At 36.6% G+C, this 22,094-nt stretch overlaps 3 protein-coding genes across 6 annotated transcripts; all 3 read right to left on the bottom strand.

Annotated features, from left to right (window-relative positions):
• Window positions 1-529: 529 nt before the first annotated feature.
• Window positions 530-5,041, bottom strand: LOC116717730 (C-X-C chemokine receptor type 3-like). Of its 2 annotated transcripts, XM_032559308.1 has the most exons (3): window positions 3,411-5,041; window positions 1,415-1,807; window positions 530-1,338 (listed from the first exon to the last, which is right to left on the bottom strand). In XM_032559308.1, exons 2-3 carry the CDS (start codon window positions 1,796-1,798, stop codon window positions 685-687), a joined length of 1,038 nt encoding a protein of 345 aa, XP_032415199.1. In that variant the 5' UTR covers window positions 1,799-1,807; window positions 3,411-5,041; the 3' UTR covers window positions 530-684. The 2 variants fall into 2 exon arrangements, with proteins under 2 accessions (XP_032415199.1, XP_032415200.1); XM_032559309.1 differs by lacking the exon at window positions 3,411-5,041 and having other exon boundaries at window positions 1,415-3,134.
• A 700-nt stretch (window positions 5,042-5,741) lies between these two features.
• LOC116717371 (C-X-C chemokine receptor type 3-like) lies at window positions 5,742-21,231 on the bottom strand. Of its 2 annotated transcripts, XM_032558709.1 has the most exons (4): window positions 20,855-21,231; window positions 16,449-16,496; window positions 8,156-8,563; window positions 5,742-8,081 (listed from the first exon to the last, which is right to left on the bottom strand). In XM_032558709.1, the coding sequence occupies exons 3-4, from the start codon at window positions 8,552-8,554 to the stop codon at window positions 7,362-7,364; spliced, it is 1,119 nt and encodes a 372-aa protein (XP_032414600.1). In that variant the 5' UTR covers window positions 8,555-8,563; window positions 16,449-16,496; window positions 20,855-21,231; the 3' UTR covers window positions 5,742-7,361. The 2 variants fall into 2 exon arrangements, with proteins under 2 accessions (XP_032414600.1, XP_032414601.1); XM_032558710.1 differs by lacking the exons at window positions 16,449-16,496; window positions 20,855-21,231 and adding an exon at window positions 9,619-10,300.
• On the bottom strand, window positions 11,363-16,202 carry cxcr3.1 (chemokine (C-X-C motif) receptor 3, tandem duplicate 1). 2 transcript variants are annotated; one of them, XM_032558707.1, is made up of 3 exons: window positions 13,790-16,202; window positions 12,646-13,044; window positions 11,363-12,558 (listed from the first exon to the last, which is right to left on the bottom strand). In XM_032558707.1, the coding sequence occupies exons 2-3, from the start codon at window positions 13,036-13,038 to the stop codon at window positions 11,827-11,829; spliced, it is 1,125 nt and encodes a 374-aa protein (XP_032414598.1). In that variant the 5' UTR covers window positions 13,039-13,044; window positions 13,790-16,202; the 3' UTR covers window positions 11,363-11,826. The 2 variants fall into 2 exon arrangements, with proteins under 2 accessions (XP_032414598.1, XP_032414599.1); XM_032558708.1 differs by having other exon boundaries at window positions 12,646-16,202.
• Window positions 21,232-22,094: the final 863 nt, after the last annotated feature.

Raw genomic sequence — 22,094 nt, 5'->3', positions numbered from 1 at the left:
GGCTAATCATCACCTTTAGACATTGTAATTTAAATATGGAGCCTAAACCACAATTTATTTTGTCATTAACATTTTCAGAAAACACAGAATTACTTCATTTATAAACTCTGGCTAGCTCTGATTAAAATAATAATAAAAAAATTTAAAATTGGCTTGCAGTATTGATAATGGGATACAAATCAGTATTTTGTGACTTTCCTCTTTTTCTTAGAATTATGTGGGCTGGAGGCTGTTGACCATAATTGCTTGAATTGGCTTGGAATGGTTAATTGGGAATTTGAACATTCCCGGTTGGGTTGGGCAGATTTATGGGCCATAATGTTAAATAAACTCAGTGACTGGTTCAAATCAGAAAGGGCCTCACTGACACAAACAATGTTCACCTTTAACAATACTCACTATTTAAACTGTTTGATTCTTTTTCATTTATCTAGTTACGCTAATGTTTTTGAAACATTTGTTATATAATTGTGGTGCTGAAACAAAGTACAAGAACATTTTAAAAAAAGAAAAAAAAAATCACACAAGATATTAGATATTTCTTTAGTTCTTCATATTACTGTTTCACTTGGCAGCCAGAAAAATTTAAATATGAAGTTATGAGAGACAGACAAAGGAAAAATGTTACTGGGGCTATAATGTATTCTCATTTAAGTGATGTGCACTGGTAATCTATTAGAGTCTTTAAAAAACCGAGCTGTCAGATGTCTTGGTCCACATGCTCATCAGCTGTTGCCTATACTTAACATCTAGAAAAAAGTACAAAACAGGATTTAGGCAGCAGTGGATGAGAGCCAAAACAGAAGTTGCAGTTAGAGCTCTGTCCAGAGATGTTTGCTTTCCACATTCTGTTGCACTACTGTTGCTTATTTCAACTGTGTCCATCAAAAGGGTAATATTGAACGGTGTCCAGCAGAGAAAGAAAACTGCCATAATAGCTATTATGACTTTGAAGGTTCTTTGTTTTTGGAAGCCTCTGGTGCGACACCGCAGCTGCCACAGGATGCACAAGTAGCAGAGGACCAGGACAACTGAAGGAAACAAAAAACTCAATATGTGGTACAGCCATCGCTCAACTATCTTATAGGAAGTGCCATCCAAGTCACGTTTTGCATAATTACGAACACACATGGTGGTATTTCCTCTTGAATCTGTCACACTTTCTAAAAAGTCCCAGTCAGGGACGGAGAGGAGAATGGAGAGGATCCACACCACCACACAGCAGGCATGAACCACCCAGGGCTTTTTCTTCATGAACTCTTTGGTAGAAGGAAGGATTGAGAGGAGGTAGCTCACACTGATGCAAACCAGGAGAAAAATCCCACAATAGAAATTCATCTGAAAATAAAAAGACATCAGTCACAGAAAGTGTTTTTCATGTTTTAGACCGTGTTTCTTACTGCACAGCTCTTACTGTGAAAACACTTCCAGTGACCTTGCAGAAGAACGTCCCAAACACCCATCCGGCATCACTGGCAGACGCTACAGCCCAGAAGGGCAGCGTCACCAGCAGCAGGATGTCTGCCACAGCTCGGTGAAGGATCAAAATGTCTGTTGTGCTCCAGACCTTTCTGCCCTTCATCAGTACACCCAGCAGCAATCCATTTCCCAGGATTCCCACAACAAACACCACTGAGTACACAACTGGGATCAACACATTTGCAAAGTTTAGATACTCTGTCATGTCACATATATCATCTTCATAGTCTTGATCATAAGAATAGTTGAAATTATTCAAGACATCCATATAGTCATGCCACCATGGCTCTTCATCTGATGACATCACAGGAGCTTCCATAATGCACACCTGTAAGGGAGAGGGAAAATGTTCGCCTTGTTTAATGAGTTCCTAAGTCAGAGTCCAACATGTTGTCAGAGAATTTAAGTGATTTTTCTTTAAGTAAACTGGATCCATGCTGAGTAGCAGCAGTCAAAATAGTGAAGTATGTGGTGTTGTGCACAGTTGCAAAAGTGCTTTAGTGAAAATCCTCTTTTTTCCTGGACAGCATGGCATCTTTGAAGAAAGACACCTTTTCTTTTGACATCCATGTGTAAAGTCAGTTACTCCAGTGAAGCAACCGCAATCATAAAACTGTACCTTGAATGTAATCTAATCTGTATTGATCTAATCCTGTCCCAGTTTATACAATGCACTGCTGACTTTGCATATTACTCTGTACACAGTTGAGAGACTAAAGATGGTTTAACAGTTCTAAAACTACAGGCTGTTAGCTATTAAAAGTGAGGTATCAGAGTTCACTTCACGCAGTCGCATGAAAGCCTCGTCTGGGAAAAATGAAAGATTTAAACTGCTCAGTCTGTGTAGGTAAGAAAATAGTAAATTTTATAAAATGTATTCAGCAGTTTATTCCTCTCATTAAACTATAATTTATCCGCTCTTGGTGACGTTGGTCTTTTAGAGTCAAGAATATGGAGCAAAATGATTCATTTTCATGTGCGTCAAGTAACAAACAGTCTTTGATTTGAAAGTGAAAACTTTTTGAAAGTGAGGACATTTAATCTGGATTTTAGTCATTTGGTATTTAAATTAGGTTTCAGTTCTCCTTTGTTCAGCCTTTAATAGCTTTTTACTTTGGGGGATTTTATTGTTTCATTTACAGATTTATAATAACAAAACTGTTGACACTACACATTTTCAGAGGCCGTGTTCAAGTTTTTTTCTTTCGTAACAGTTCTTTTTGTAACAGTTTGAGATTACAGGCATGGAAGTATCATATGCTGCCAGCCTAAACACAAAAATCACAAGAAAATGCCTTTTCAAAACAAAATTTTGCCCCCTCGACCGCAAAGTTTAATTGAATACGGCATTATCTAACCACAAATGCCAATTTAAATTTTGTTATTGTGCTTTAGTATGACCTACTAAAGCCTATTAAAGGCTAAAGGTGTCTTTTAGTAGGTATCTAGATCCTCTATCTATAAAGATCCTAAGATCTAGAAATAAAATAGTTTAGAAAAGTGACTGAATTCAACTTCAGTGCCCATTAAATAATAGATGTAACAAAGCCGGGAATGGCTACCAGTGACCAGTGGAAACTATCCATCATCTATCATAAGACAAAAAACAATCACACAAAATATAATAAATTTAAAAATATTAATTCATTTATCAAAAATGATTTAAATTGTGGGGGAAAAATGGGGATACGTAGAAAAATAATACAGTTCTGTGATGTTTGCTTGTTGTAAATTGCACAGAAATATTAACAATGAGGAGACAGAAATAGAAGATTTTTCACTTGTAAGGTGACACTGAAAGAAAACATCAATATTAAATTTATTCAGTTTTTATCAATATGTTAATACTGATTATTTATAACAAATAGAATTATAGTTATTGAAAGTTCACATGTGAGTTTAGTGAAAGCTTTTTCTGGAAATTCACTTACCAAACTGTGATCTTTAGATGTTGTTGGTCTCAGAACAAGGCAACAGAGACGACATCCTGTTTGCTTTATAAGGCATTTAGTGATTCCACAAGGGAACTGAAAATGAGTCAGGTTCACACAGGGAATCACCAAACAAGACTTTTTTCCGTTTTACTTTTCTTTTTCTATGCATGCTAGAAAATACATTTCAGATTTTATTGACATTAACAAGACAAAATCACATAAATGGAAAATACTTAAAATTGAACAAAACCGTCTAAAAAGTCAGGACGTCTGCCATCTTCAGTCATTAACATGACCCTAAATAACCTGATCTTCCTGTTGTTTTCCATGTACAATTATCTTATAGCTGCTTCCTCCTCTACACTACCCCTCTTGATTGTGGTGTTTTTTCCCTTCATAAAAATCCCCTTATAGGTTGAACAACAATCATTTATCATTAGTGGCACTAAGCATCATGTAATAATGTTATCCTTCCATTAGCTCAAGCTGATCTGCAGAGTGAGACAGAAAATCAACAGATTAAATCATTTTTGAAGCAGAATATTTCTTTACATGTTGTTAACAGTATACTGGGACCTATGCATAATTCAACTAAGATTATTTTTATGTATATAGTGTTCTCCAACCATTGACATTGTCCATGGAAAGAAGTTATACAGATGTTTTGGAGGTGTTTATAAATGTCTTAGACTGCTGTGAGTAAAGGTTAAAAAGTAGATTATTTCTCAAATTTACTCTTACAGTCTGACAGACATGTTAGGTATTCAGTCTTCCCATACAATTTTTAATTGACTTGTTTAAGTCAATGTAGCAGTAAATCCAGCTCATGAGATTATTTTAGAATTAGTTTTAGAGGAACCTAAGATTCTGTAAAACTTTACAGATCATAAAGTGTGTTTTAAACACTTTATGATTAAAAAGTGTGTTTGGATTCAGTGTACATTCTTAAATTATGCATTTTCCAGGCACACAGTCCATTTTATAGCACAAATAAGTAACTATGTTACCTTCAGTTGTTATAAAAATTATGTATAGCTCAATATCGAACATAACTTAAAAGTCAAATTTCACAATTTGATGCTGTGAAATTAGCCTCTGTTTCTTTCCTGCTTCTGACTCTGCGTTCACCACGTCATCACAACAATGTTTCTCCATTATGCTGTTTACAACTGTTCTTAGGAGCTTTGAACTTAGAAGTAGTTCATATGATGAGTTCAGAAGACACACAGTTTCATCAGGTGTTTGCTAATTGCTGCTGCCACTAGTCTGGAGGAACTGAGTGTGGGAGGGACGTACACCACTAGGAAGCTGTAAGTCAAGTTGTGGATCTATCACTGCTTCTCATGGTGTTTGCAAATCTATACAGTCGTGTCTGTCAATCTGTCAAAAAACTTTTCTACCTGGTACCAAAAATGTTGCCTCAGAATCCCTTTGAAAATGATTGAATCTTCTCTAATATTTATTTAACCATTAATTGTTGGACCGCCAGACAAGAAGGTTTTAAAAGTCAACACAGCTCTTTTATTTGAAGCCAACTTTGTTTCATACTTCAAAATTAATGTTTCAAATATGGGTAAAGACACTAATCACTCTTAAATCATAACTGAAGTAAGTGTGTTCGTGTGTGTGCGCGGGGGTGTGTGGGGGTGTGGGAGTGTGCGTGTACATTTTTTATAAGATGTACACGCATCTTATTGGACGTTTTTATCTTATAAAAAATGTCCAACATTTTTTATAAGATATAAAAAATGTTGGACAGAAAGATTTGTGTATTTCAGGAATTAAGATTTTAAACTTGGAATAATAGTTGCTAGGATTGTTAATTGTAATTGCCCCCCAATCAGTTGTAAAAGGAGGTTTCATTTTCATGTAAATGGATTATATAATAACAGGAGAGACTGACAGTGGGCGTGTTTACAAGATTCATACTCAGAGAAACTCTCCTTCACCTTTCTTAACATTTTAACGGAAACTTGAGGTAGAGGATGTGCTTTGGTTTTTTTCCACTTTGTTTCAGTTTCCGGCAAAAAAGTTTTAATGATTTCTTCAGAAACTGCAGCATGTTGGGCTTCATTTTTATCTGTTTCTGCTTTGATTTTTCTTCCAACTGCAGATCTCTTAGAAATCTGTAAAAACCCTTTCAAACATGTAGATATTCATTTGTTCAGGGTCTCCGATATTAAAATCCAATAAAACTAAACAACTTTTGAAATTAAAAATTTTCTAACATTTCAATTACAGTACTTAAAAAGACCTGATTTATGCTATTTTGAGCAAAAATAGGAAAACTTTTTTTTTCCAAATGACAAATTCTAGGAAACAAAAATGTCCAGAGTAAATCTTTTTTATTAAAAAAAAAGAGATTAAAAAAAGCAGAGTAATTCTTCCATATCTCTGACATCAAATTGTTAACCATCTTCACTTTCAATGAACACAAAAACCACAATATCAAGGGTTATATGAAACACGAATGATATTTTAAATGAATATATTATTTTAATACTTTTCTATTCTTTCAGCTTTTTCAAGACCCAATACATACTTGAAGTGTCAAATTTATATAAATGTTCTCACTCATACTTTTATTACTAAATACCTCTAAAATAAACAGTTAGATAAAATGTTTGTGGACGATTCTAAGTGCATATGTAGACATACATAACAAAACAGATTCAAACGATATTTTTCTTAAGAACCAATGCTGGCTGTGCTCTCTCTCTTGCAGTCTGGCTGCTGGTGAACTTGAACTCCAGATATAAAATGTGGAATTAATTAAGAATGATCCAAACAGCTGCACATGTCTGAAACTGATTTTAAAAAAGCATTCCATCATCTTCACCCTGCAACTGAGCCGAAGTTTCTCTCCTTGAAAACATTCATAGTTCAGAGAAACAGGTTAGCCTATATCCACATTTCACAATTTATTTACTTTAGACTGTACAAAATGAAACATAATAAAAGTCACACTGCATATTGTACGCTGTAAATGATTCACAAGAGCAGTTTGTTTAAAAATAAAAATCATTTTGTCTTTGAAGGACTAGAGCTATCAAACAAAACTGTATAATAAATGTTTTTTTTATTATTATTTTATATGCTTACAAAATATAACAGAAATAATTTATTCACCACAAACAGAAACTGTGATAAAAAAGTATCTGGTTCAGTGTGATTTGATTTCTGCTTGAGACAATTTGTCAATAGCTTTCTGTCTGTCTTGCATCATATGAGAGAGAAATCTGCATACCTCTTAAATCTCAAAGTGAAATTCCTTGTTTTAATTTTTGCAGCTTGCACCAGTAGAGAGAGAAAGAGAGATTCAGTTTCCTTTGTGAAACCATTTGTGGAGCAGATGTGTCTTGTTTGTAAAATTTTAGAAATAGAAAATTAGAATCAGAATCAGCTCTACTCACCTAGATTGCATTAAACAAGAATGTTGACTTTGGTGTTCAAGCCTTTGCAACATAAAGACAAAGTATAAATATGTAAGCTGTAAAAGAAATCATTGGAGTAAATAAAAAATATGTACATGTGTTTGCAACCAGTTAATTTTTCTACATAATGAAAGGAAAACAGGAGGTTTGATATGACTGAGGAAAAAAGCAAAAAATGCTTTTTTAGTTTGACAGCATAGTTCTTGACTAGAAGCTGTAAGGCGGTGGTGCTCAAGTCGAGTCCTCAAGACTCAAGACTGCAACTTTTAGATGCATCCTTACTCCAACAGACCAGGATCATACATTTATATATATATATATGTATATATATATACGTGTATGCGCCCCTAGCAATATTTAGATGAACATTAAGAGAAATTACATTATTTATCTCTCCACAACCTTTTGCAATATTTATGTCTGGATATTTGGCTATTCAAATATAGACAAAAATGGTAAAACTTATTATATTCATGCCTCTGATGAATACATTGAAGCTCCTCAATGTAGTCTTTCAAATGTCAATGGCGTTGGAGGCGTCAGCTGACTCAGACCAAAAGGAAGATTCAGATTTTAAACTTGTCTTCAGTTTGCAGCCCATAGACCTCAGGATATTCAGCAGCTGATGTTGAAACTTCAGACCTACGAAGGCATACAGGATAGGATTGAGGCTGCAGTGAAGGTATCCCAAACTCTCAGTCACTAGCCGAGCTATCTGCAGAGATGTTCTTGTTCCACATGCTGTTCCGTTATCGTTGTTTTGGTGAATTGTGTCCACAATGAGTGTGATATTAAGTGGAGTCCAGCAGAGAAAGAAAACAGCCACCACAGCTATTATGACTTTGAAAGCTCTCTGCTTTCGAAGGCCTTTGGTGCCACACCCCAGCTGCAACAGAATGCAGGAGTAGCAAAACATCAAAACAAATGAAGGAAGTAGGAAGCCCATAGTGTGGTACAGCCACCGGGCTGCCATTCTCACGATATAGAAATATTCTGGTCTAATCTTAAGGTAGTTATGAACACACTCTGTTCTGCTTCGTCTGACATCTTCCACGGCTTCTAAAAAGTACCAGTCAGGGATGGAGAGGATAAGGGAGACTAACCACACCACCAAGCAGCTGGCTTGTACCACCCAGGGCTTCCTGCGAGTGTACATATTGGTAGAATGGACGATGAAAAGGTAGCGGTCCACGCTGATGCAGGCAAGGAGGAAAATCCCGCAATACAAGCTGACCTGAAAGTAAAAAGAAAGAAAACACTGAGACATACTTGCTTTTTGAACTAATATTCCCTATTTTACATTCTTACTGTAAAAACAGCTCCAGTGATCTTGCAGAGCGGGGTCCCAAAGGGCCATCCAGCCAGGCTTGCAGACTGTACAGCCCAGAGCGGCAGCAGCAGCAGCAGCAGGACATCCGCCAAAGCCAGGTGAAGGATGAAGGTGTCTGTCACGCTCCAGGTCTTCCTGTTCTTCATTAGCACGGCTATCAACAATCCATTTCCCAGGATTCCAACAACAAACACCACCGAGTACAGAACTGGGATGAACACCGCTTCAAAATTAATACTCTTGGTCAGGTCACAAACATCACCATCCTCGTAACTGTTGTCTTCATAAAACGAATCGTTGCCATAGTAATCAGGTAAATAATCTACTAGATCACTCCACCATGGATGTTCATCTGATGATGTCACAGCAGCTTCCATAATTCACATCTGTAAGAAAGGAAGATCGTTTTACTTAGTTTTGGTTTGTTCATCGAGTTCTCAAGTAGGAAACCAACCATAAAATGTATGAAAAACATATGTGGTCGTCCCACCATATAGATTTAAGTCAGCAAAATTCAGATCTGAATCCATAAAAAGTTTCAGTTTAATTTGCCTCCTGACAAATTACACTGGCAAATATACATTTGCCTGAGGGTTGGGCCAGAGAGCACCAAAATGTCTAGAGCTTTCTTCCCACCAATTATGATTCACCAAGATACCAATACTGGGAATCCTGTCTGGTTTACAATTAAATGAAGAGTTCAGTGCACTATAGAAGGAAAAACTGAGAAGAAATTGAGAAGTGAAAATGGTCTACACATCAAAAAGGAAAGAAAATATGGGTGGGCACTATTAGCAAAGAAATGCAGATCTTACAGTAAATAAATGTAAGTAACATTTATATGACAATAAGAAAAGTCTAACAAATGTTTATTCCTTGAAATGACCCCATTGGTTTATTGCTGCAACTTTTTTATCAGTGGTGTTGTGGTACCATAGAATCAAAGATCTGCATTAAAATGTACAACAAACTAGTGTCTTAAAAATCTCCCTCACAATAAAAGGTAATATTGTACCTATTATTTTGAGTTCAGAGTTAAAGATTGAAAAAGTCTTTCCCAGGTGATACTAGTGACATGAAGACAGTGGTCTCTTCATACAGTCAAACACAGAAACCTGCTGTTAGTACAGAACTACTAGTTCACTTAATGTGCATGTTTTGAATCACAGGAAGAATCCAGAGAAACCACAGAACAACTGTAAAGCTAAATTCACACGGAAAGACCGGAAACCTTTTTCCAACTACGACACCGCAGCAATACTACTTGTAAAATTCAGTCGATTTTTCATTATTGTTATTATATCTAGTTTTAAATACCTAAACTGAAAGGAAAAAAAAAAAACACTTTTTTTTTTATCAATGACAGAATTTTATAAATGGATTTAAGTACTAAAAGAATCATGTGAGCATTAAAATATAAACACGGTGTAAATTATCTTACCAAACCGTATGTTGTTGGATGTTGTAAGTCACACAAGCAGAAATGGCTTTGAAAGGATTCTGTATGGCTTACAATGGAACTGAAGGAGGAACTGCCCATTCAAAGAAGGAATCCCCTCCACCACAAACGGGGAACTTTTGTGTGTATTTCTAAGCCTTTTTATTTCCCGTCTTCTATATTTGAAGACTGTATATAAATTAAGGTTTATGTTTTCCTGTTCACATTGGATTGTTTACTTGAGATCCAGGAACGAGTGCAATATGTTATCTTGAGTTTTATTCCAAACTCAAGTAATCACAAAGAAACAAGAATTTAAATGTTATCATCGATTGATTTTTATTGGAAGAAGAGCTGTGAGAATTCCTGAAAATTGTGTGGTACAAAACATAAAAGAGAAAGTAATTCCTCAGTTACCACAAAAATCACAGAGACATTGTTCTGCTTTAGCTAAATATGAGAAGAAAAATGTAGTCACGTAAGAACAAAATCTGAACTGCAGTCACATGGCAACTCATGTGAGAGAATACTACAAACTATCTTCCATGTTCTATCTCTTAGCATGTATAAATTTTTTAGTTTATAAAATGGTTCCCGTCACTTTATAATTTCTCAGAACAGTTGTGGAACCTCAATTCCATGCAAGACATGTTTGTTATTGTATCCAGTCTCTTATTAGCTTTGGCTATGACTGTGTGTTTTCAGGCCAGTAGAGATATTATAGATGTGGGGGAACAGTGGCTCCACTCTGATCTCTCCATGCACAATGATTCTCATTTTATCTTCAAGGCTGAATCTGACAACTGTATGGAAGAAGCTCATTTAGTTGTATATCTGGGCTCTAATTGTTTTTTCTTGATTTATATGTCATGGCTAAAGTTAAGGGTCAAATCATTGGGTGTAAGCTAAAAGCTTTGCTTTATTGGTTTACTCTTTCATGACAAAGACAGACTAGAGTAGCACCCACATTACAGAAGACAAGGTGCTAACCTGCCTATCAGTCTCCTGCTCTATCCTACCATCACTTGCAACCCAGACAGCAAGATAGTTAAACTTTAGTGCTTTTCAGGATCTGGGGTTGTTTGAGTTTTGTTTTGGGTTTTGTCATTTTTTGTGTTCCTTAGTTTTTTCTATTAGTTCTGCCTTGTTTCCATTTCCACTTTAGTTCTCCCTTAGAGAGTTTGGTTTATTTCTTGTTTGAGTCATTCTTTGTCTCTCTGGTTTATTTATGTTTCTTTAGTTTAGTTTAGAAATGTTAGTCATTTTCCAGTCCCTTGTATATTCTCCCTCACCCCTTTTCTCTTGCCACTCTGCCTCCTGCTCTCTTCTCTCACACAATCTGTTAGCAATGAGCCCAGTTCCTTTCTTCCAGCATTCAAGCTCCCAGTATTTAAGCACTTCATTTTCAGTAAATGCTCCCTGGTTTGTCTCATCTATCTCCATCACTTCTTGTTCTACTCAGTTTTTTTAGTGTCTCCGTTTGGGTTTCTTTTACATGGATTTTGATGTATATTTTCCAGCCCTGCCTACCTGTGATATTTGTAAGTTTAGTTTTTTCAGATTTTTTTTAAATTAAACCTTCAAATTCATTTGCTGCCTCTGTATCTCTGCGTTTGGGTCCCATTTCAACCTACTACACATCATGACAGCCCTGAATGAAAGAACGTGGGTGAGGGATGGAAGGTGTATAAATTGTGTAATTACAATAGAGTTAATAGAAAAAATTATAAACAGACTGCAGAAAAACTTATTTTATATTTTTATTAATACTTAACATTACTCTGAAGTTGTTTTCATTGTAAGTTGTATGTCAAAAATAACACATATTAAAGATTTTAAAAAATTATGTTATAACGTGAAAAAAATAATGCATATTAAATGTAGCAAAATAAGAAATTATATACAACTATGCTTTACATGAAATGTTTTTTACATAAAAGTTTTTCTTTTGCTCACAAATTGTAACCCCAAGTTATTGTATCTTACATAGCTGCCTCGTTATTGGAAAATATAAAAACACTGCTGTCTGTTTGTTGCTGCTATGTAGCAGCAAATTGAATGTAATAGATGTCTACTAAATGTCACTCTCCTTTTCAGCTAATTACATGCTATTAACCTTTAGTAACCTGACAGTAAAATGGTAAATTACACGTCTCCACATCAGTTTTAACACACTTTAAATATTGTTCTCTACATACATGCCAATGTCCTTCAGATTGCAATGGAGTTGGAGGTTTCTCCAGAATCTGACCAAATAGAGCTTCTCCTGGTGATAGACTCTAATTTTATATTTGTCTTCAGTTTGCAGCCCATTGACTTTAGGATGTTCAGTAGCTGACGGCGAAACTTCACACCCACAAAGGCGTAGAGGATGGGATTGAGGCTGCAGTGAAGGTATCCCAAAGACGAAGTCACAATCAGAGCTTTGTCCAGAGATGTTTGCATTCCACATACTGTACTACTGTTGTTCAGTTCAACTGTATCTATCAAAAGGGTGATGTTATATGGTGTCCAGCAGATAAAGAAAACTGCCACAACGGCTATTATGACTTTGAAAGCTCGCTGTTTTTGGAGGCCTTTGGTGCCACATCGCAGCTGCCACAAGATGCAGGAGTAGCAGAAGATCAGGACAACTGAAGGAAGAAAAAACCCCAAAGTGTGGTAGAGCCCTCTTCCTATGATCTTTTGATGTTTGACATCGAAGCCAAATTTCTGATAATTACGAACACACTCTGCTTTATTTCCTCGTCTGTCATCTTTCACAGCTTCTAAATAGATCCAGTCAGGGATGGAGAGGAACACAGAAAACGACCACACCAAAGCGCAGCTCACATGAACAACCCAGGACTTCTTTCTGGTGTACATCTGGGTAGCATGGACAATGGATAGATAACGATCAACACTGATACAGGCTAGGAGAAAAATCCCACAGTAGAAGTTGATCTGAAATCAAAACAAACAAAAACAAATGAAATACAGGGAACATTTAGCATTTTAAGAAAGGTTTACCTGTCACTGAAAAATTCTTACCGTAAAAACAGTTCCAGTAATCTTACAAAGGGCAGAACCAAACTCCCATCCGGCTTCACTTGCAGACTGTACAGCCCAGAGCGGCAGGGTCAACAACAGCAGGACATCTGATACAGCCAGATGAAGGATGAAAGTGTCTGTCACACTCCAACGCTTCCTGCTTTGAAAGAGGACTCCCAGCAGAAGTCCATTCCCCAAGACACCAACAACAAACGCCATCGAGTAGAGAGTTGGTATAAACAAGGATTCAAAAACTGTGCCATTGTTCAGGTCGCAAACATCACCTCCCTCTAAGTCACCATCATAAGAGTAATTGCTATAGTTTGCAAATAATTCCTCAAGGTCGTACCCCAAATGGTAGTTTTCTGATAGATTCTCAGTGTCTACCATCATTCACATCTGTAAGAAAGAAGAAAAATTTCTACTTAAGTTATTTATTTTATTTTATTTTCTTCGTAGATTCAGCCACATGGCGGTGCTGTTTGTCTGTAATACACAAACTCAGCAACTTTCACATAGATTTAGATTGAAGAATGATAATGTTCTCGTCTGGGAGAAGGAGCAACTTTTTGCTTTGCGACATTAGAAAAAACAACACAAACGACTCTTTATTTGTAAAGATTCATGAAAATACACTCTAAATGTTTAAAATATAAAGTAAGCCGTTGCTCATATGCATATGTTTTGGCTTCTAAATAAAACTCTGCTGCAATTGTTGACATTCAGATTTGTGTATTTGCAGAGAAGTCAGTAGCTTATCTGAAACACTTTTAGAATATGCTTTTAATTATTTGTTTTTCTGAATTTTAGTCTTTTTTATTCTTTAAATCAACACATATCAATTTTGCCGTCATTGCCCTGCATTACTGCCTCCTATCAGTTACTGTCAAAATTATTACCAGCCAAATTGTCACGCTTTAAATTAAACATCACAACTCTTTAAGGAAACATAACTGCACACAAGTCAACTTATAGAGATTTATTGGCAAAACATGCATAAGATTTATTGGGCTGTAACTAAAGAAAATCATAAAATTAATCAAATTTGAAAGTTAATCTTAACTTAAAAGTTGTATATGCTCATCAATGGCTTACTGTGTACTGAAAGTAGGAAAATTCTGAAAAAAGGAAGCAAATAACTTACCAATTTGTATCAGTCAGATATTGTAGGTCTTGCAGCTGCTGAGCAGAAGTGTGCTTAATACAAACCAGTGCCACTATTAACACCATGCAGGGGAGCCACAGAGAGAGTGAGGAGAAATAGAAGGAAGAAAAAACACCACAGCAAGAACCACAGCGTCAAACGTAACACCTTTCAAGTGATTGGGGAGTAGATTTGGAGGGAGTTTAACTTTTTTTTCTTAGTGAATATTGAACTTTGTGTATTTAGAAAATATAATTAAAGAAGTCTTACTGATTAAGATTTATTTAAAGCAACAACAAAAACACTGACAAAGACTTTACCTTAGGTCTGTACTGCATATTTGTTAACTGGATTCAAAAACGTTTGAGCAACTACTAAAAAAATGTGCAGAACCTAGTTTTGCAGATCACCAGAACTTAGTTTTTGTGACGGCAAAGTGTGATGAACCAAAAAAGTACCACAAAAACCATTCCTGAACTGGGTTTGCATAAGGTGCACAAACTATTCTACAACTTTGCTTCTGTTTGTTCTTGTTTTTGGCAGATTGACTAGACCACTTTCCACTGCTTACAGCAGGTCACACACAGCAGAGCTGTGGATGAGAAAAGATTTTGAGAGCGTATGTTGTATGGTATACAGATCACAGTTTTACTTAAGAAGTGAGAAGTTTAAGTCGTCTCAGCTTCTTAAATTGTGACTCTTGAAATTATGTTGACTGGGAAATATTATCAGGTAAAGTCATAGCCTTACCTTGACAAAATGAGATGGAACCACCGTAGAGATGCAAATATGTGAAGATTTGATGTTATGACATTTCCAGAATTTCATTACACTCAACCTGAGATTGACTCATCAGTTTCATTTACTTACAAACCGTATTTCAGACTCTGAACCAATTTAAAAGAAATGCCTTGAAGAGAAATGCCTGATCCTGAGTGCTGACTTTGTAGTTGGGTGGATATGCTTATCAGTCGTCACATTTTATTCTAGATTGTGTCTTTGGGTGTTCCCTTAGGTTATTTAAATCGATTGTACAATTTCGTTTTTGTTCAAATAAATAAACTTCTGCCATATTTCAAATCATAGAAATACTGATTTGAAGACAGTGCATCAGATTTTTTTGCAACAGTTTCTGGAAGTGCAGGATGTTACAAATTCTTGACACGTTCGCAAAATGTTCTTGAACATTTTGATTGACATTTGGAATGGCTTTTCTCACAAGAATTGAAATGATTTTGTAATTTAGGTCATGTGAGATTCTCCTGGCCAGTCACATGCAGTACACACCAAATCAGGAGAGTCGCATTTCATATTTATCTAATTTCATAGTATTTTCTGTTCCTTTTCAGAAGAGGAAGTTCCACCTCTTCTTTGATTTGGCCAACATTCAGCATTTGTTTGGAGATAACTACACTGAGATCAAATTATGGAAGAAAAAACAGGTGATTATTCTCTTAAACAACATGACAAAATGTGTATTTCAGTCCATCATAAAATAACTTGAGAGTAAAAAAAGCAATAGTACAATCTCCAGCTCCAGTTTCAAATCATTAAGTGAGGATTCATTTGGACGTTCATACAGTGATGAGCAAGTAATGAGAAATGAGGCCTGAGGTCAGTCGTTTGAGACGTGAAAACCCCTATCAGTCTGTTTGTGACTCACCAGAGCAATTATTTACCAATTTTTGACAAAAATTGCCATTTAAAATGCTACAGTTCTTAAAGCTTTCAAGTAGACACTTTTAACTAGTTTTCTTGCTCTTTTTCACGTACTTTATTCCTTCAGTCACTGTCCCAAACACTGCATCACCAAGACAGAATCCTATGCAGTGGTTTTTTAATACAAACAGTTTGTGTTAAACTTTTTATGGTAATACGGCACTACAGTATCTTTACTCTGCCGCCATGTCAAGCCACTGAAACCCTGTTGGTCTGTTAGCAATTCTTCTCATATGTAGTTTGATGGTAAATGTTAAATCAAACTTGTACTAAATGTTCAAGGGATGAAAGAAATGTTAAAATACTAATGAATATGAATGAATGTACATACTTTATTAGTCCCAGAGCAAAATTCACATGTTTCAGTACAACCCGTCCAAGTAAACAAATCTATCTTAATGTCTGATATGACATTTAGACAGGTGTCTGAGGTTGGAGGGGGGAGGCGCCACCCTTTAGAGCAGTCTTTCTCAAACTGTGGTCCCTGGACCACTGGTGGTCCATGTCCGCCCTTTGTTGTCTGCAGGGTACTGCATGTAAGCAACTGTTGATTTGCCGTGACCTGAGCTCAAAGTGTGACGCATACAATTAGCTTACTAAAAGATTATGTTTAAAAATGACGGGCGTGCCGTGGTGGCGTAGGGGTTAGCGCGACCCACATTTGGAGGCCTCAAGTCCTCGACGTGGCTGTCGTGGGTTCGACTCCCGGACCAGGCGACATTTACCGTATGTCTTCCCTCCTCTCCTTCCCCCTTTCCTGTCAGCCTACTTTGTAAAAAGGGACTCTAGAGCCCACAAAAAGACCCCCTGGAGGGGTAAAAAAAAAAAAAAAAAAAAATGGAGACGTGGCTTAAAATTGGGTCAAAGAGAAACTGAAAATACTGGTGGAAAGAAAACAACATCAGGACTACTTAGATGATCGGAGGAAGCCAAGTCATACCTGTTGAGAGTGTTGATCCCAAGTGAATTGATTCTTTTGGTCCTCAGCCTGAAAAAGTTTGAGATGCACTGCTTTAGAATTATGCAAGAAGAATACAGCTGCTGTCAAATACTTATGTTACTTTGGTTCAGACATAGAGAAAAACAACATACACCTGAAGCAGATGACAGAGAGAAAGCTTTCAACGGTAAAATTTGAGTAGAACTGATACTGATTCAGGACTGCTGTCATCAGCAGTCCTTTTGTACTGAAAAAAGAAACAAAGAGTAAAAACTGCTTTGAAAGACAGAATGGATTTGCCTGACATCATAAACTCACAAAACCACCAACCACCATGTTGGTCTGACATTGTACCAAGCCATTTTATCCTGGCCCTGGCATAAACTCAACCCGTTCTCTGAAGAAGGTCCTTTTTATAAGGAAGACAATCTGTTGCATCAATACTGGCTTGAAGGCAATTGATCAACAGCTCTTTAGTCATCGTCAGTTTACATAACTCTTTATTTACTTTCGGGACGTGAATAAATATGATGTTATGGCGTCAGTTGTTTTTTTTATATATATATAATTTTTGCCACTAGTGGCCTTCAGGCAACAGTAATCTGACAGGAAGAGGGAAAGACATACGGCAAAGGAATCGAGGATGGGAACTCAGGATAGCCGTGTCAAGGTTTGTAGCCTCTGTGAACAGGGTCAGAAATGCTTGGCCGATTTTGATGTAATTATACTTCATACTTTCAACAATTCGAGCTACTCTGACACTGGCCCTCTACTGATTTTGAGCACCACTGCATTAGACACTACCAACAGATACCAGACTTTGATTGACAAGCTGCTCTTTTGGCTCAGGTCGAACATTAAAAGAAAAAGTGCTGGTTTTGCTGCCCTATACACAAACCTCAGAGGAGGAAGAACCAGTTTCTCTACCTATGTACTGCTAACCAATGTGATAGTCAATGATTGTCAGCAAAAGTATTCAGAGAACATAAGAATTGGGGATTTTTCAGGGTTATTATTGCTAATAAAATTTCTTCAGTCAAAAGAGTGAAACATTAGTGAAGAAAATAGACACAAAAGATGAAAAGAGACAGAGAAAATATAGAGATTTGCATGCTAACAGAGGATCAGTTTAATAAATGTAGGGACATTTCAAATATTTTGAAAATTAGTACATGTCCAAAAACTGATTCTAACTCTTTTCCCACCAAGAAAAACAAAATGTCCTTGTGACCCATGTCGTTCCAAACCTTTGCAAGTAACGAAATACAATTCAGAATTTTATTTACAGGTTTGACTTTTATAGCTATATTATAAGATGAGGATCTTATTGTTTTCTCATCTTCAACAATTTATGATCTATTAACCAAAATAAAGTAACCAAAAATATTGAGTTGCACATAAATAAAAGGGCAAACTGCAAGAGAAGGGGAAACGAGACCAATGCAAAGCACAGGAAACATGAAACTAGAACTTGACATTAGTCATAATGAGACCTATTTCTCTGTAAATGAAACCTGAATTGCTCACATACGTTCATAAAAAAGTAAAATCATTGTAGGTAAGAAGGACAGGTTGAAATATGTGATCATGGTTATGTTGCCTGTCCCTTTATTTTTATGACATATTAAGACAATAAAAGGCTATTCAATGTAGTAGGGGGAAATATAGGAAATTGATTCATAGCAGCATATAAACACTTTGTAATCAATCACCTGACAACACACTCAAATCCAAAGGAGTGAAACGTGAATGAATGATGTTATCTCTAGCTGATCATACTGAAAGTGCTATAAAAATACTTTTAATCTATTTTTATGCCTCTTATCTGTGTTAAATCTCTCATAAAATGATTTCATCAAATACCCTTTCAGAGAGGTTGTCACTCACTTCAGAACTTCAAATATATTATCACACCTTTTTTTTCATGGTGTTGCTTTTCCCGTCTGCACAGACACAGATGCATGCAACATGACACCTGTCAGAGCATTGCATTTAAATCTCTATTTCCCCTTCGCTCAACTTATGTGCAAAGGGTTCCTGTTTATTCACACCTTTTCTCTCCTTGTCTGCTCTGCACTAATTTCTTCAGTTTGTGGTCAGAGAGGCAGGTGGAAGCGCAAGTATCGCGTAAGAAACACGAAGCAGTGTCTGTTTTTTTCCACACTGCAACGAGACTGTTCAAGAGAGTTTGTTTGAGCAAAGTTGTTTGTATCTTTGGTGCCATCACAGTTTTCACATGTTAGAGGAAGGCTGGTATCCTCTGTGGTTTAAAATGCACTGGTTTATCTAAATATCCACAAAGGTGCTTTTGGCACTCTTTGAACTTGTCACATATGATTAGCTCTCAAGGTTCGGAAGTTACTGGATTGATATTTTCCATGTGACCAATAGCAGCATACTACATTTATTGTTTTTTTTTACCCCTCCAAGGGGTCTTTTTTGTGGGCTCTAGTGTCCCTTATATGATAGTAGGCTGACAGGAATTGGGGAAGGAGAGAGGGGAAGACATGCAGCAAATGTCGTCGGGTCCGGGAGTCGAACCCGCGACGGCCGCGTCGAGGACTCAAGGCCTCCAAATACGGGTCGCGCTAACCACTACGCCACCACGGCACACCAGCATACTACATTTAAATAGAACATGATACATTTCAAATATGCACTTCTTAATAGGAATTAAATGTGTAAATGACAAGTGTGCTCTTAAACTAATGTTTTGTTTAAATAGGAAGCTATGAAACCATGAAAATTTAGGAAGTGAAAGAAACAAAACACATGCTAGTTTTGTTTCCTAAAATTTTGTTTTGTTTTTAGTCAAGTTACCAAGGTTGAAAAAATAATAAAAATAAATGCATTTGGTCGCATTTATATATCCAAATGCAGAGGTTGAAATCAGTGTTGCTCATTCAACTTCCTGTTATGATGTAATTATGGAGTCACACTATCTTAATCTGAAAATTTGTTGGAGAATTCAGTTAATGCTTGGGATGACAGAGAAGTTTTAGATGAAATAGTTATTAATCAACATGTTGGTTTCAGTCAGACAACAGATTGTTATTTCTTAGATTCTGCTTATTTATTCCAAGAAAGTAGATAATACTGCTACATGTTTGGTTAACCAATCTATCAACATTCAAAGGAGCAGGTTCTCATGAGTAAAGTATTGTGATTGCAATGAAGCACATTGCAGCCACACAGAAGTTGGGCTTACAGCTATTTCTTTACTTCTGTAAACAGATTGTTTCCTTTTTTGGAGCTATTTAGTGAAAACTCAAGTGGGAAGTTTTAGTTTTCTGAATCACTTCAGTCTTTTAGGATTTACTCTGTTTTAATTAAACTACACTTAATATTTGGACTATCCTAATAAGGACTGGACCACAACAATTGAGTTTATTTGTTCATTTGAAGCTAAGCATTGGTAGGTTGAAGGATGCAGTAAGGGAAGTGGTCTGCTGTTCTTTGCAACACCTTAAACACACACTGACATGCACACTCATAGAGCTGCAATGTTACTATGGCAATCACCAACAATGTTCATAACAAGCATATGGACAACGTGACCATTTAAAAATTTACCATTTTTTTCTTGGTAAGAGAGGATTTAAAAAAGTCTAACTTACCAACTAACCTTCATAACAGGTCAATGCACCTGTTGTTGTTGTAGTGGAGTACAAAGGTGTCAATAGTTCTGGCGCTATGCAGGGTTGATAGCAAGCAAAGCCAGCTTACTGATACTATTGCTGCTGTTCCTCAATTTTTCAAAAGACACAATAAGAGAAAGTGAGCTTATATCTCAGTGATGCTTCAGGAAAGGTAAAAATATGGTTTTCTAGAACTGCAAGTATATTTTGGCAACCTCAGTTTACAAAAATGTGGCATATTTTGACTCTACCAGGAGAAATTTGGTCAATAACACCTAAATGGGTCTTCCGTTCACTTGTTTACAGAATATGAAATGAGGTCAATGGCATGTTTTACTTCAGAACACTACTCATTTTCTTTTTCCTTGGGGTGCTATAAGCTACATTTCTCTGTTGGTCACTACAAACACAAACAATCTGAGCTTAGATATGTTACTTAGACATAGAGACCAGATTATGTAACCAGGTTGTTGTGAAGGTGTTGCAGATTTCTGCCCAGGTCCCTCTTGAAAATGAAATCTAGATCTCAATGGGGTTTTACCTGGTTAAATAAAGAAAATAAAAAAATCTTTATACATAACCTCTTTTCAGACAGCACACTAACTCAGGGGAACCTCCATTACCGTCCTGTTGGTGGCAGGGGAGTTAAGGAAGAGAGAACTGAGGGTACAGATTGATCCGTCAGAGGAATCTGGGAAGTCTAATGGTTAGGGAAGGTGAAGCTAACTTGGAAATTAATCTTTGTAAAGCAGTTAAGCAATAACTTACTGTTCTGGAAAGGAGAGCAGATGTTGAAGAGAGGGAGTGATCCTGGTTGTGGTTGGTACCGATTAAGTTCCTGGGTATTTTCCACTAAGAGCAGAGTAGCTGGTTTGTAAGATCCAGATGGTTCCCGAACAGAGTACATCAGAGAGCAGGCAGGCAGAGAATGATAGCTGATGTCGATGATCACGGAGGGAATGGATATCCTTACGGGATCAGAACAAGGAAGTGGTTTGGTGTTGGGATAGAGTGAAGGAGGGGTGGAAGCCGATAGACTGAGCTCCACCTCAGAGGCTAAAAGAGCACCAAGAGTAAACATGGAGCAAAGTAAGCACAAATAATAAAATTCATAACTGTGAAGAAGTAAATAGTCACAAGATATAGCTGACTTGACTCTACGAAGAAAGACTGAATTCTATGTACCGGCTGGTCACAAACAGCTTCTTAAATCTATAGCAGATTATGTAATTACAAACAGATGTGGAGTCTGTAGCTGGTCGGTCTTGCTCTCCAGCAGAAATTCTCTGTTTAGGGAACGATCTCACACATGCACAAAAAACACAGACACTCTCTAGGATATACTGTAGTAGCTCATGTAAAACGTAAAGGATAGAAACAAAAAGAGCAGAATTATTTATGTTTTTTGTCAAATTATATTGAGAAAAATGTTACTGAATAGGACAACATGTAGATAGATTCAGTTTATCCTTGTAAGTCTGATTACCGGCTTACAAGGATAAACTTTAATTGAGACGTTAATTATGAGTTGAAATTATTTAGACTGAATTTAAATCAGTGGAGAAACTGCTGTTTTAAAAGTACTGGTAGGATGTTGAATGAGAAATATGAGTGGAGTAAGGAACAGGTCAAATGAGGAATGAGAAGGATGTTTTTGTCTCCAGAGAATGCCCAAAGAACTTTTAGATGTATCAGTGGTCCAACATGTCTGAATAATATGGCTGGATTTTCTCCTCAGTATGCAGTCAAGTTCTCCAGAATCCTGCTAATGGCCTCATTATTTGTCTCAGGTGTGTGGATGCTCTGGCACATCTACTCACACTTGACACATTTGGAGAATTCCCCCTTTGGTCTGGACTTTTTGTGCAGGTGTGAATATAATACAAACAAATCCTGGTGCAGACCAAACAACCAGACTGAGACCCACTTTTTGAGGTGATGTTGGCCCACTTCTAAATTAAGTCTAATATGGTTTGGTTCAATGTGAATACAGACCGGCCTCTATCTG

This window comes from Xiphophorus hellerii, chromosome 3 (assembly GCF_003331165.1).
Source record: "Xiphophorus hellerii strain 12219 chromosome 3, Xiphophorus_hellerii-4.1, whole genome shotgun sequence".
NCBI classification, from domain to species: Eukaryota; Metazoa; Chordata; class Actinopteri; order Cyprinodontiformes; family Poeciliidae; genus Xiphophorus; species Xiphophorus hellerii.
The sequence above is the reverse complement of the archived record's forward strand: the minus strand, read 5'-3'. Positions and strand labels throughout refer to the sequence as shown.

Coding starts and splice junctions, on each gene's coding strand:
- cxcr3.1 (XM_032558708.1), bottom strand. CDS start 13,038: ATGATGGTAGACACTGAGAATCTATCAGAAAACTACCATTTGGGGTAC. Junction 12,559..12,645: donor TTACTGGAACTGTTTTTACG/GTAAGAATTTTT, acceptor TTTTGATTTCAG/ATCAACTTCTACTGTGGGAT.
- LOC116717371 (XM_032558709.1), bottom strand. CDS start 8,554: ATGGAAGCTGCTGTGACATCATCAGATGAACATCCATGGTGGAGTGAT. Junction 8,082..8,155: donor TCACTGGAGCTGTTTTTACA/GTAAGAATGTAA, acceptor TTTTACTTTCAG/GTCAGCTTGTATTGCGGGAT.
- LOC116717730 (XM_032559308.1), bottom strand. CDS start 1,798: ATGGAAGCTCCTGTGATGTCATCAGATGAAGAGCCATGGTGGCATGAC. Junction 1,339..1,414: donor TCACTGGAAGTGTTTTCACA/GTAAGAGCTGTG, acceptor TTTTATTTTCAG/ATGAATTTCTATTGTGGGAT.